This window comes from Hyla sarda, chromosome 10 (genome assembly GCF_029499605.1).
Source record: "Hyla sarda isolate aHylSar1 chromosome 10, aHylSar1.hap1, whole genome shotgun sequence".
In the NCBI taxonomy this organism is placed as follows: Eukaryota; Metazoa; Chordata; class Amphibia; order Anura; family Hylidae; genus Hyla; species Hyla sarda.
Genome location: NC_079198.1, coordinates 47522457 through 47536730, shown reverse-complemented (window position 1 = coordinate 47536730; position 14274 = coordinate 47522457). Strand labels below are relative to the sequence as shown.

General features: G+C 41.3%; 1 protein-coding gene across 20 annotated transcripts in view; it reads left to right on the top strand.

Annotated features, from left to right (window-relative positions):
* The window catches only part of PHLDB1 (pleckstrin homology like domain family B member 1), a 727524-nt gene that overhangs the window by 352089 nt on the left and 361161 nt on the right, over positions 1 to 14274 (top strand). For 19 of the 20 annotated variants that reach the window (XM_056544025.1, XM_056544036.1, XM_056544037.1 and 16 more), the window contains 3 exons: positions 5569 to 5712; positions 6285 to 6422; positions 10370 to 10498. In XM_056544025.1, coding sequence (XP_056400000.1) covers positions 5569 to 5712; positions 6285 to 6422; positions 10370 to 10498 — 411 coding nt within the window. The remainder of the gene's footprint in view (positions 1 to 5568; positions 5713 to 6284; positions 6423 to 10369; positions 10499 to 14274) is intronic. The other variant, XM_056544027.1, reaches the window with a different exon arrangement.

Here is a 14274-nt window from a genome sequence, read left to right as displayed (position 1 = left end):
ATTACAAAAATAAGCAGATTTATTGGTTGTAAGGTTATAAACGTAAATGAGTAATACACACAATTTTTAAGACCTAGTACGATTACCAATACTTTAATTCTAGTACTCGGTGATACCAATTACGAGTACTTTTATTTCAAAGGGAATGTGACACCAGGGGGACCTGGTTTCTGGCGCTGCTTACCGTGCTGATATGTGGGTTCCTTGTTGTGTACAATGGAGGTGGCTTTTGTAGTATGAGCCAAGATTTCTCTCTTCTCCATTAGGCAGAACGGGGAATTTGCTTTGGCGGCGAGACTGATGTCTCCGGAGCGATTGCACTGATGTTCACGTGGTGAGCAGCGGTAGAAACCAGGTCACCTGCACTATCTACCTATGAATTCAAGCTAGTGCAGGTGACTCTGCTGTAAGATTGCCTTTAACAGTAGGTAGTATCCCCTTGTAGGTAGTACAGATAGTTGCAGACATTAGCAGGAGCCACCCCCCTGTAGACCGCAGATCACCCCTGTAGTCCGCAGCCCCCCTTGTAGACAGCCCCCCCTTGTAGACCGCAGCCCCCCTGTAGACAGCACCCCCCTTGTAGACCGCAGCCCCACCCTTGTAGACAGCCCCCCCCCTTGTAGACAGCACGCCCTCCTTGTAGACAGCACCCCCTTGTAGACCGCAGCCCCCCTGTAGACAGCACCCCCCTTGTAGACCGCAGCCCCACCCTTGTAGACAGCCCCCCCCCTTGTAGACAGCACGCCCTCCTTGTAGACAGCACCCCCTCTTGTAGACAGCAGGCCCACCTCTTGTAGACAGCAGGCCCCCCTCTTGTAGACAGCGCTCACCTGCGGCTGTCCTCTGGTGTTGCTGCCCCGTTCTCCCTTTCTCCCATCTGCATCATGTCGTCCTATGGAGGAGCATGTGACATACGTCACTCTGCTTCCTCCAAAGCGTTATGCTGGGTGCAGGGGAGGTGGAGATACGTGTTTGTCACATCCTTTTCCATAGGACGACATGATGCGGACGGGAGAACGGGACAGTTGAGCTGGGCTGCACTGCAGCAGGTATCGGACATGGTATCGGGGACATTAAACTAGTCCCCGATACCATACAAATTCTGGGTATCGGGACATCCCTACACACAATGATATATATGAAAGAATATCATGATATTAGTGATTAAACATTACAAGCTTGTTATTGACTCCATAACAGTAAAACAATACATGTGAGTAGTCAGCAATTATGGAAGAATACAACAAAAGCTACTAGGATAGGAGATCATATACAGACAATAGGAATATACTCTGCAAGAGAAAACCTCATGATATCAAGATGGGCATTTCGAATTATAGACTTATCAATATGGAATGCAAAATGTACTCTGTCCCCTTCTAACCAACTACACATCACATGGATTTTACTTAGAACAAAAATTTTGCCAAGCTAAGTGTTATATCATCTAAAGCAATAGTACTATACTTTCATATAATTCTTGAAAGTGAATTCTTCTGCAGCTAGAATCCAGTACACAGAACATCCTAAGACTACAATTTCAGATAAAAAAATTATTTATTTTGTCATTCAAAATGGTATAATTCCATCCACATTATACAAATTAGTCTTAATTAAATGGAATTCAATTGTTGAGTCGCTTACCGAGTGCATGTGAGAATAAACTTTCTTCTCCTAGAAAAGCTGGATGGTCCATCATCTCATCATGGGTAGCCATTGTACTGCACTGAGCGATCAGTCCGGCTTACTGGGATCTACTCTGATCTCACCATGGCGCTCATATTTTATTAGACCCCTGTCAGACACAGGAATCAAAGAGAGAGAGCGAGATTATCTGTAAAAATGGTGGACCCCTCTAGAGAGCTCAGCTTGTGTTCCCTTTTTTCTTTGTGTGTCTCCACATGTGGCTCAACATTTGGTTTAAACAGACTTTCTAATCAGTTAGACACGTCCCCTAAATTGAAATTCATATGGTATGGTACATATGGTAATGACTGTGATGTCACTAGATCAACCAGAATGCATTTATGCACATCATTATCACCCACAATGCATTTCCTGTTGGTGTAATATTAATACAATTTTATGTAGCCGTACTATCAATTAGCAATTTAAGTGTTAAAGGGGTACTCCGCCCCTGGCATCTTATCCCCTATCCAAAGGATAGGGGATAAGATGTTAGATCGCCACGGTCCCGTTGCTGGGGACACTGGGGATCGCCACTGCGGCACCCAGCCATCATTACTGCACAGAGCGAGTTCGCTCTGTGCGTAATGACGGGCGATACAGGGGCCGGAGCAGCGTGACGTCATGGCTCCGCCCCTCATGACATCACAGCCAGTCCCCTTAATGCAAGTCTATGGCAGGGGGCGTGACGACCGCCACGCCCCCTCCCATAGACTTGTATTGACGGGGGGCGGGTCGTGACTTAACGATGCTCCGGCCCCTGTATTGCCCGTCATTACGTGCAGAGCAATCTCGCTCTGCGCAGTAATGATAGCGGGGTGCCGCAGTGGGACCCCGGCGATCTGACATCTTATCCCCTATCCTTTGGTTAGGGGATAAGATATCTAGGGGCGGAGTACCCCTTTAACTGTCCAAAGCTAATCTCAAACCCACATTCCACACATGATGTATGGCCCCTAAATTAGAAGTATAGGGATTAACTCTGACGCATATACCAATTAAAACATGGTTCCTCATAGACATACGGGCACAAGTTAGACATTTCCCAACCAACAAATTTATGGAAAATAGATATATATCTAGACTGCCATACACAGATGTATCTCTTCTCAATTTGGAGACTCAACTAATTAATGTTAGATTAATTAATGTTAGAACATATTCATGGCACAACTTTGGACGAGTTCACAGTTCAGACCTGGAATGTTCACAGATGCTAATGATTGCAACACTCTCAGGGAGAGACTAATATGTTACAATCATAAAACCTTATACAGTATAAGCCATAACATATATGACAATACCACATGTCCTATGGATTTAACTTATATATAAAGAATTAAAGTTCATTATATGGGACAAACCTTTTTGTTTCACAGTTTCTTCATTTACCCCTCCCCCCGAGTTACTTGGGTGAATTGTAGAGATTGGCCTCCAGAATAAACTGTGGCCTTTTCATGAACTCACTTGTAAAAACAAACAGACAAAAGGATGCGCTCCTTAGTGTATTATCATCAGGTGAGAGGTACAACCGCACAATGTGAACTGTGCTTACCAGATGTGGTTGTACTCGATCCAAGTACAACAATGGATAAACATGATGAAATCAAGGGTCTCTGCAGCCACTCCGAGCTTACATAATCAACATTAGATAAAAATCTCCTCCAAATAACAGCAGGATAAAATCATGCGCTGAGACCAAGATAAAATTTCCCACAATGCAACGCGTTTCACGGAAGTTCTGCTTCAGGCAAGAAGAAGAAGCGGAACTTCCGCAAAACACGTTGCAATGTGGGTAATTAAACACCCTGAATTTTATCTTTGTCTCAGTGCTTGATTTTACCCTGCTGTTATTTGGAGGAGATTTTTATCTAGTGATGAACTCATTTGGGCCTACTTAGAATATAAACACAACATGGCAGACACATACAAAATGGCCAACATCATACTTATCAACATAGTGATTCATTTTGTGGCGTACAATTCGCATGACATACATTTGGTGGAGCCAGGACTGGTTGTCATATTGGCTGTATAGGTAAAAAATGCTAATACTTATGTAACAAATGGTTAATTGTTAAAATATTTTAAAGGGATTATCCAAGCATGTGGTCCTCTATCCACAGGATCTGAGCATCTGATCGGTAGGGGTCTGACTACTAAGACCCTCACTGAGCATGAGAACAGAAGTTCTTTGGCCTTCAAGTGGATGGAGAAGCAGTGTGCCTCTCTGTCTGATGGAATATAGCCAAGATCTGTACTCTTCTATCTTTGGCGGTTTCATAGTGGGTAAATGAAGTGTAGTTTGGGCATGCACGTTGACCTGCCTTTCTTCATTCACATGCTTGCTGGAGGTCTCACTGGTCAGATCTGCATCTAATACATTCATTCTTATCAGTGATTGTGCAAATGGGAAATAACTTGGAGAACCCCTTTACTTATTGTCTATATTTATGTTCATGCCACATTTTCAGCTTTATGGTCTATTCACACGTACAGTATTCTGTGCAGATTTGAAGCGCAGATTTGATGCGCAGGATTTTCGGCTGCAGATTTCAATGTAAACTGAACACAGCTTGAAATCCCGGGCATCAAATCTGTGCAGAATACTGTACGTGTGAATAGACCCTTAAAAGGACCTGTAGCCAGGGTAACTTCAGCCATGAGGTCATTTACATTATTGTCCTCAGGGGAAGTAACCTGCTGTCAGCTTACATTTACGGCATGGGTCAGATCAGGGGGTACAACTCACATACCTTGCAAGTGCTAGCGGCCATCTGCAGCTGACACCTGCCAGTAATGACCAACATCAAAAATCAAGCCAGTGCCAGTCAGTCAACTGTTTAATGCAGCCTTCAATAGCAAATTCTGCATTTAGGATAGGTTTTTACACATTTATATTCTGCTGTTATTTGAAAAACTGCCTCTGCAGGTTTTGAGCCAAAGCCAGAAGTGTATTTAGAAGGAATGGGAAATATATGAAAAATTTATTCTGCTTCTCCTTTCTACTAAATCCTCTTCTGACTTTGGCTTAAAAACTGCCAAGGCAGTTTAAAAAAAAAATAAAAAAATAAAAAGTGTGAAAACCTAGCTTTAAAACGTTTTTCTACCAAGAAAGCACTGATCGAATATCCCAGCTCTCAGTGATCTTTGTCTTGCTGCTTCATTATAAGTCTATGAAACAGTGATACAAAGATCGCAGAGAGCTGGGGAGTAAAGTTGCTCACTTACCCCATGCTCGTTCTCCTATTTGGTGGGGGTCTCGGCAAAAGTCTTGACATGTCTGTAGCACGTCAAGAGTTTTTTAAGTGACAGTGAAACGTAAAAATTTTTACTGAGGGAATTTTTTTTTTTTTTTTTTACATTTTTATCAACTTCTCCGTTTTTTTCAAATCCAAAAGAAAAAACAAACATTAAATACCACTGCATGCTGAATTGTCCAAGCTATTAAATTATCACATTCCTGATCCTGCACAGTCAACTGTATATACGCAAAAATAGTCAAACTCCAAAATTTATGATTTTTGGCCAAACGACATGCCAGAAAAAAATTACAGCTCACAGAGCAATATATGCCTAATGCACACCCTGACTGTATAATCATGCCCATCACCTAATATTCGCTCTCATTAAAATTAAGATCATGCCCATCTGACGATCTTTCAACCTACAGGAACGAGAGGGTCCTAAGCTATTAAATGATAGAAAAATCTAAGTTTTTTGAGGATGGCTACATATCCTCTTCTAATCTTCATTTATTTAGCAGCGGGAAATACTACTGCACTATACAGCCGAGTTAAGTAAACAATAAAATTTAAAAGTGATCCATACAAATGAAAATAGAGGAAGTAGATAAGAAGTAATTTTCTGTTTGCTCAATAGCAGGAAGATGCCGTGTCACCTGGTGATGTCACTAGTGAGTTGCTTAGTTTGGAGAAACAGCGCAGGGCGACATTGAGTCATGTGGATCAGCTGAAGAACAGAGTAACCGAACTTGAGAGACAATTACAGGAGAGCGCACAAGAGGTCAGTCTATCGAGCATGGAGGTTGTCCCATTTTTTATTTGTTGAAGATTTTTTTGCCTGTTCACCCTAGAAATTGTATCCTGCTCCAGTTTTTATTTTCTTTCCTATCCTCTGTTGTCCATCTTGTGCAAACAGTAATCTTTGCCTTACGCTAAAGACATCCAAAGCAAAATCCTATTAATTTTAATTGGGACTCTTAAAGTAATGCTAAAGTACAGCAGTTTCTGTTGCTCTTTTTCTTTTGAGGTCAGTGATGATGGAATGAAAAGCTAATGTCAATTTATCATCGGTATATCAGTCCCTTTAAGTCCTTTTGTAAATCTCTACAGCAATATGAAGTTACTTTTGGTTTGTGAAAAAATTGCAGCATCTCTCTGGGAAAGAAAGTTTCAAGTAATGCTGTTAAAATCCTATTTTTTGCAATGGCGGGAAAGCTCCTTGTTTGTCTTGACTTGTCATGTGCATGTGTAACGCTAGTCCTAAAAGAAGACTGAACAAATGTGACTAGAACCTAGATAGCTTTGATGCCATGGGTAACAGCAGATCCGTATGTTTGTCTTTCCTCTATGCAGGAAGAGGTAGAGCGTGCTCTACTGCAGGGGGAGAGAGAGGCTGAGCTGTCTCAGCTACAACAGGAGCAGAGGATGGTTCAGCAGCTTCAAGACAGTCTAAGTGCACTGGAAAGTAGCATCCAAAAGGAGAAAGAAAAGGTACTAAATATGTTATATCATTATAGCACCTTAGACCGGGGTGTAATCTCCCTCCTCAGTGCTCATTCCATCTCTGTCTCTATTTTTCCAACTGCTGATGGTTCTTTTACCTTTCTGACCTCTTGAGTGGGAAGAGAATTTAAATGGGTATTCCGACATAAATTAAAGCATACCTGTCAGACCACACAAAAACAATTATGTTATTCAGTACCCAATCCTGACCATGTACGTCAAATTTTTATGTGTATGTCACCTATATTTATTATAAAAATACCTGTTTTCATTAGCTCATAGTGTTAGAATTCCTCTCAGGGTAAGTGGGTGTTTCCCTCCCTTGTGGTGGTGGAATGTGATTGGTCTGTCTGCTCATACAGCCTTGTCCATGAGTCATCTATTTTCCATGACTCATGGGCTCGCCTGATGCTGCTGCAGGACTAGTTAATATCCCAGTTGTTATGGAGACCCCTAGTGGTGGAATTCTCAGAAGCAGTTTTCTTTATAAAATATACAAAAAAAATTAAACAACCATAGTACAAAAGGTCTTTCATTTTCATCAGTATCATAGTTGCTAAAGTTGAAAAAAGAAAAAAGTCCATCAAGTTCAACCTAAACCCCTACTGTGTTGATCCAGAGGAAGGCAAACACCTCTCATGAGGCTGATGCCATTTGCCCCATGACAGAGGAAAAATATCTTCCCAACCCCAATATGGCAATCAGAATATTGATTTATTCTGATTGCATATATTTTTCCTTCGTTCTAGAGACTAGAGGAAGCTCCCTAGGGTGTGAAACAGTCGTAGTCCTTCGAACACCCCCGCACACATCACTCCCCTGTAATAGTTGTACCCGTGAAGCAAGATATGCTGAATTAATAAAGGAGGATACTACCGCAACCCTAGTGCCACAATCTGTTGTTTCTACTTGCATTTAGAGTTTACTTTCCACCAGTATCCCCAAGTCTTTTTCCGGAGTAGTTTTACCTAATGTCTTATTATTTAGCACATAATTGTACATTTAGTTTTTATGGCCCAAGCACATAACCTTACATTTATCCACATTAAACCTCATTTGCTATGTCTGTGCCCAAGCCCCCAGCTTCCACAGATCCCTCTGTTATCATCAGTAACAATATATAAAAACATGTAAAAAGTCAGGACAGGGGATAAGTGAGAGTTCGCAAGGGGAGCTTTAGACAAATGAGTGGGGCTTTGTTCTGTAGATCGCAGGGGAATCCAGCAGTAGGACCCTCCGCAGTCTCACTATTATCCCCTATCCTGTGGATAGGGGATATATTAATTTGAATCGGAATACCCATTTAATATTGACTGAGATAAAAACATGAAATTCTGTAATGAATTGGCAGCACAGATACATAACATTATTGTATTCTGCCATTGCCAGAGAGGCCTGACAACAACTCTTTAACAATGTTTACAAAAGCCTGCCTCCCTGTGAGAGCTCTGCCTAGTCCTTCTATACATCTAATGAATGTTTTGTGCATGGAAAGATGAGGAAACCCACAGAGCTGCCCACTTATATTCTGGCTTCATGCTGGGTGTACTCATGTAGTCATTACATTATAGAAATGTTTCTGCCTTTCCCAGCATTACCTAATGAGACGCAGGGTTGTTCTCAGGACTGCCATCAGTAATTTCCAGGTCCCATACTGCTGAACCATCTGGGCCACCAAACGGTGCTGGAGAAGGGGATAGAGCAAGCAGGAAGGGTGCCCCTTTATTTATTTATATATATATATATATATATATATATATATATATATATATATATATATATATACATGTATAATTTGTTCTGGGCCCCTGAGACCAGTACCGCCAGTACTGCTCTGATGGCTATGCTGGCTGTGCCGCTGCCTACATTTTATTCGAATGTGTAATTTTTATTCAGCTATTAGATGTATAAGTTTAGGCAAAAAGATTTCTGTTGCAAATTGTTGCAACCCTGCAACTGAGCACCATTTGTGGAATTCTCAACTGAAGTAAAGTTTTACAACTAGCTAAAAATACACTTTCTACTTGGTTCACTGAACAACTGATAGAATATGTTCTGAATTGCTAGCAATCAGACTGGATAATTTTTTTGTACAGGATTTGTACACATTTACATAATTTATCTCTCTCTCTCTCTCTCTCTCTCTCTCTCTCTCTCTCTCTCTCTCTCTCTATATCTCTCTATATCTCTCTCTCTCTCTATATCTCTCTCTCTCTATATCTCTCTCTATATCTCTCTCTCTATATCTCTCTCTCTCTATATCTCTCCCTCTCTATATCTCTCTCTCTCTATATCTCTATATATATATATATATATATATATATATATATATATATATATATATATATATATATATATATATATGAGAGTATTAAGTCTTTATTTAAACCAGTCTCAGAGGCAACTGTCCCATAGCTTCACAGCTCTTACATTAAAGAAGCCGTTACTACATTGCAGCTGCCATCAGAAATATGACTGTATAGTTAAAATATATTTTATATATATATATATTCCTCATGGTTTTCTTAAGTGTGCACCAAAAATGTAGCTCTAGTTTTTTTGCACTGGCTATTAATATAATTTATATAGTCTTCTACACCTGAATATTTGCTGATCAATATAGTTCCAAGACCGGCAGTAGTTCCCGTATTTCAGGATATTGAAGGGGGAAGTCTACCATGTACAGGAGAATATCTCTTTCTCTTGTACTCACAGATTCTTTCTTTTTTTTTTTTTTGTAGAAAACTGGTTCACATATTCCAATAGTCATTTTAATTTGCTATTTGTGTCTTATACATGAGGTACATTTTTCCTCAATGGAGGGTTTATATAACATATACATCTTGGCAAAGCATTAGTTGAAAGGTTCTTATATAAACTCTTATATTTATAGTTTTATACTTGAGTATGATATGTTAAGTATGTGTAATGTAGATGAGTATGAACGGTTATTTTGGTGCATTATTGCACAACAGGCTGTGCACAAATTGTGCTGAATTCAATGTTTCTAGACAGAATCTACTGCCGTTCTTCCTAAGAACTGCCACACTTCGTAGTAACCATTAATAGTACAAAAATAGAGGTAGTTTTACTGGCAGCAGCGACTAGATAGAGCAAAAAGGGTGGCTAATAAGAGTGTAGCTTGTGAAAAGTAGGCTGCTGTAGTTACTGTGCTTCAGTCATTTATCCTCTGATTTATGTACATTTTAGGTTTTCCTATGCTGTATTTATTAGAATTTAGATGTATATCTACCATTTTTAATGTCCTGTTATTAACCTGGATTAATGATACTAACATCCCTTCCACTCTCACTTTGCATGCTGTAGTTGCTGTAGGTAAGTAAATATGCTAAATTAAATAAGAGAATGTGTGTCAATATTGCGAAATAGAAATGATAATGCATTAGCGATTCCCAACTTTTTTTTATTCTTTATTATACAGGCTTATAAAACTATATCTAAATATATGATATGACATCATGAAGGTTGGGAATTGCTCCTGCCTGTAATCTTGCGCTGGTGTTTGCCATGCTGCTGCACAGAGGCAGAGCTGTGTGTGATGATCAGTACATTAATGTCAGTAGTTGTGTTTGCATTAGTCTTTGAAAATAGTCCACACACACTTTAAATGCTGCTAATGTAGATGGCGAACCATTGTCTCTAATGTATTACAAAGAGCTGTTGCAGTGTCCTCTGGCAGTGAAGCTGAGCTTATGAATACTCTAGGTACCCTGTCATTCACTCTTCCTACCCTATATATTTTCATGTGTCTGTCTATGCATATTCCTTAAATTTTTTCTAGTTTAATTTTCAACCTCTCTGTTCTCCCTTAACCCTTTTATTAAGTCCTACATCTTATGGCTGTGCATGGCTGAGGTTACAGTGCCGTGTCCTGTTCCACATTTTTGTCTTTTGGATAACCTCACGGGATTAAGGTGCGGGAGAAGCTGGAGCAGCAAAGGATGGAAATACAGAGCGTTCAGCTTTCTCACCATGACCTCCAGAGACAACTCCATAATTGCCCCGAAGCTCTAAGGGAGCAAGTGCAGTGCCAGCTCACACGGGTCAGTCTGCCAATAGTGGACCCTTTCTGGCACTACTTTCTGTCACATGCCACAGTCTTTCACTCATTACATTTATTCAGCTCTTTTATGTTTCATTATTACATGGATGGTTATGTGTTGTGCTCTTATATTACTTCCCCTGATTCTGACTTCTCACTGACTAATATGTGGTTATAATATAATTACTCTGGCTTATTTATTACAGCACACTACACTGGAGATCAAAATTAGAGAACACACAATTTTATAAATGTCAAGGTCATAGTGTAGTCCTATGTGAATATATGTCAACATGAGTAAAATAGCAGTATTTTAAGCTTATTTAATAAATTGTATTTATTCTGAAGCACACAATTAAAATGTAAATTAGATGATGAAATTAAAAAACTGATAAAAATTAGAGAATACTTTCAGATACCTTTAAGTTATTGTTGTTAATCTGGCAACTGGTGCTAAATTTCCTTAACCTCTTAAGGACGCAGGGCGTATGCATACACCCTGCAACATAAGTCCTTAAATATCCATACGCCCGTGGGAATTCCAGCCCCAGCCGCTAGCCGGGCGGGGACCGGGGGGACTTCTGATATCTATCAGCAGGCACCCTGTGCAAACCCCTGGGGGGGGTCCCGAGACCCCCCATGTCGGCAATCGCCACAAATCGCTGGTCAATTCAGACCTGCGATTTGTAGCTATTCCGGGTCAATCAGGTCTCTGGTGGCCTGATGACCTGGAAAAAAAAAGGGTGAATGGGGTTGTCAGAGACAGCCCCATTCACCCTTACCCAGCAGGAGTGAGGTGGCACGGGTGCCGCCTCACGATCACGTGATTGATCGGTCGGGACGGCGAAAATGGTGGCGATCGGGGTCGGTGGGGGTCTCCTACCTTCCCCTGGTCCAGCGGGGGTCCCCTCAGGATCGGTGGCGGCAGTCCCGGCGGCAGGAGCGGTGGCAGCAGCAGCGGCGGAGGTCCCGGCGGCAGGATAAAGCAGGAGGTGAGGTCTGTTCACCTCCTGCTGTTGCTTAGCAACAACTCGCAGCATGCACAGCTAAAGGGCATGCTGGGAGTTGTAGTTTTGCAACAGCTGGAGTTCCAACTACAACTCCCAGCATTTTTCTATGAAAAAGTGTGCATCCAGCTGTTGCATAACTACAACTCCCAACATGCACAGACTACCAAAGGACATGCTGGGAGGTGTAGCAGTGTGCCTCCAGCTGTTGCAAAACAACTCTTAGCATGCACTTCGACTGTCAATGCATGCTGATTGTTGCAGCTGGAGCTGGAGACACATGGTTGTGAAACAGAGTTTACCTAACTCAGTGTTTTGAAACTAGTGTTCCTCCAGCTGTTGCAAAAATACAACTCCCAGCATGCACCGAGAGATGCTGGAATTTCTAGTTTTGCAACAGCTGGAGGCACACTGGTTGCGAAACACTGAGTTAAGTAACAAACTGTGTTTCGCAACCAATGTGCCTCTAGCTGTTGCATAACTACAACTCCCAGCATGTATGGTCTGTCAGTAAATGCTGGGAGTCGTAGTTTTTCAATAGCTGGAGGTTTGCCCCCCCCCCCCCCCCCATGTGAATGTACAGGGTACGTTCAAACGGGCGGGTTTACAGCAAATTATCTGTCTATCTTAGATGCAGCAAAATTTCCGCCGCAGCTCAAACTCCCAGCGAGAAACTCATTGTTAACCTCTGCCTGTGTGAATGTACCCTAAAAACACTACACCTACACCAAATAAAAAGTAAAACACTACATATATATATATATATATATATATATATATATATACCCCTACACAGTCGTCGTTTCTCCCCCCCCCCCCCCCATGAAAAAAAAATTACAATTTAATTTTCACAAGCGGTAAAAGGGAAAAAAAGACCCCCAAAACTTGTAACACAATTTCTCCTGAGTACAGAACTACCCCATTTGTGGGCGTAAAGTGCTCTGCGGACGCACGACATGGCTCAGTAGTGAGAGCGTGCCATGTACATTTGAGGTCTAAATTGGTGATTTGCACAGGGGTGGCTGATTTTACAGCGGTTCTGACATAAACGCAAAACAATAAATACCCAGATGTGACCCCATTTTGGAAACTACACCCCTCAAGGAATGTAAGAAGGGGTATAGTGAGCCTTAACACCCCACAGGTGTTTGACAAATTTTCGTTAAATTTGGATGTGAAAATGTAGAAAAGAAAAACATTTTTCACTAAAATGCTGGTGTTACCCTACATTTTTCATTTTGACAAGGGAGTATAGGAAAAAAAATCCTCAAAATTTGAGGATGTAAAGTGCTCTGCGGGCGAACTACAATGCTCAGAAGAGAATGAGGGCCATTGGGCTTTTGGCAAGAGAATGTGTCCGAAATTGAAGGCCACGAGTGTTTACAAAGCCCCCATAGTGCCAGAACAGTGGACCCCCCCACATGTGACCCCATTTTGGAAACTACACCCCTCACAGAATGTAATAAGGGATACAGTGAGCATTTACGCCTCACAGGTGTTTGACTGATTTTTGGAATCGTGGTCTGTGAAAATGAAAAATTTTATTTTTCATTTCAACAGCCCACTGTTCCAAAGATCTGTCAAACGCCAGTGGGGTGTAAATACTCACTGCACCCCTTATTAAATTCTGTGAGGGGTGTAGTTTCCAAAATGGGGTCACATGTGGGGGGGGGGGCATTTTTCTGGCTCCACGGGGGGCTTTGTAAACGCACATAGTCTCCCACTTCTATTCCAACCAAATTCTCTCACCAAATTCTCCTCTTCTGAGCATTGTAGTTCGCACGCAGAGCAGTTTACATGTGGGGTTCACATATGGGGTATTTCCATACTCAGAAGAAATGAGGTTACAAATTTTGGGAGGCTTTTTCTCCAATTACACCTTATGAAAATGAAAAATTTGGGGTAACAAGAGCGTTTTAGTGAAAAAAATCTAATTTTTCATTTTCACGTCCAACTTTAACGGAAATTTGTCACGCAACTGTGGGGTGTTAAGGCTTTTTTTTGCTGTTCTGGCACCATAGGGGCTCCCTAAATACAACATGCCCCCCAAAAACCATTTCAGCAAAATTTGCTTTCCAAAAGCCAAATGTGACTCCTCCTATTCTGAGCATTGTAGTTCGCCCGCAGTGCACTTGACATCCACACATGGAGTATTTCCATACTCAGAAGAGATGGGGGTTACAAATTTTGGGGGGCATTTTCTCCTATAATCCCTTGTAAAAATGTAAAATTTGGGGGAAAACCATTTATTTACACATTCGAATTTAACAAAAAGTTGTCAAACACCTGTGGGGTGTTAAGGCTCAGCGGACCCTTTGTTATGTTCCTTGAGGGGTGTAGTTTCCAAAATAGTATGCCATGCTGTGTTTTTTTTTTTTTTTTTTTGCTGTTCTGGCACCATAGGGGCTTCCTAAATGTGACATGCCCCCCAAAAGCCATTTCAGAAAAACTCACTCTCCAAAATCCCATTGTCGCACCTTCCCTTCTGAGCCTTGTAGTGCACCCTCAGAGCACTTAACATCCACATATGAGGTATTTCTTTACTCGAGAGAAATTGGGTTACAAATTTTGGGGGCTTTTTCTCCTTTTACCCCTTGTAAAATGTCAAAAACTGGGTCTACAAGAACATGTGAGTTTAAAAAATGAAGATTTTAAATTTTTTGCCTTGCTGCTATTCCTGTGACCCACCTACAGGGTTAACACACTTTCTGAATGTCATTTTGAATACTTTGGGGGGTGCAGTTTCTATAATGGGGTCATTTATGTGGTA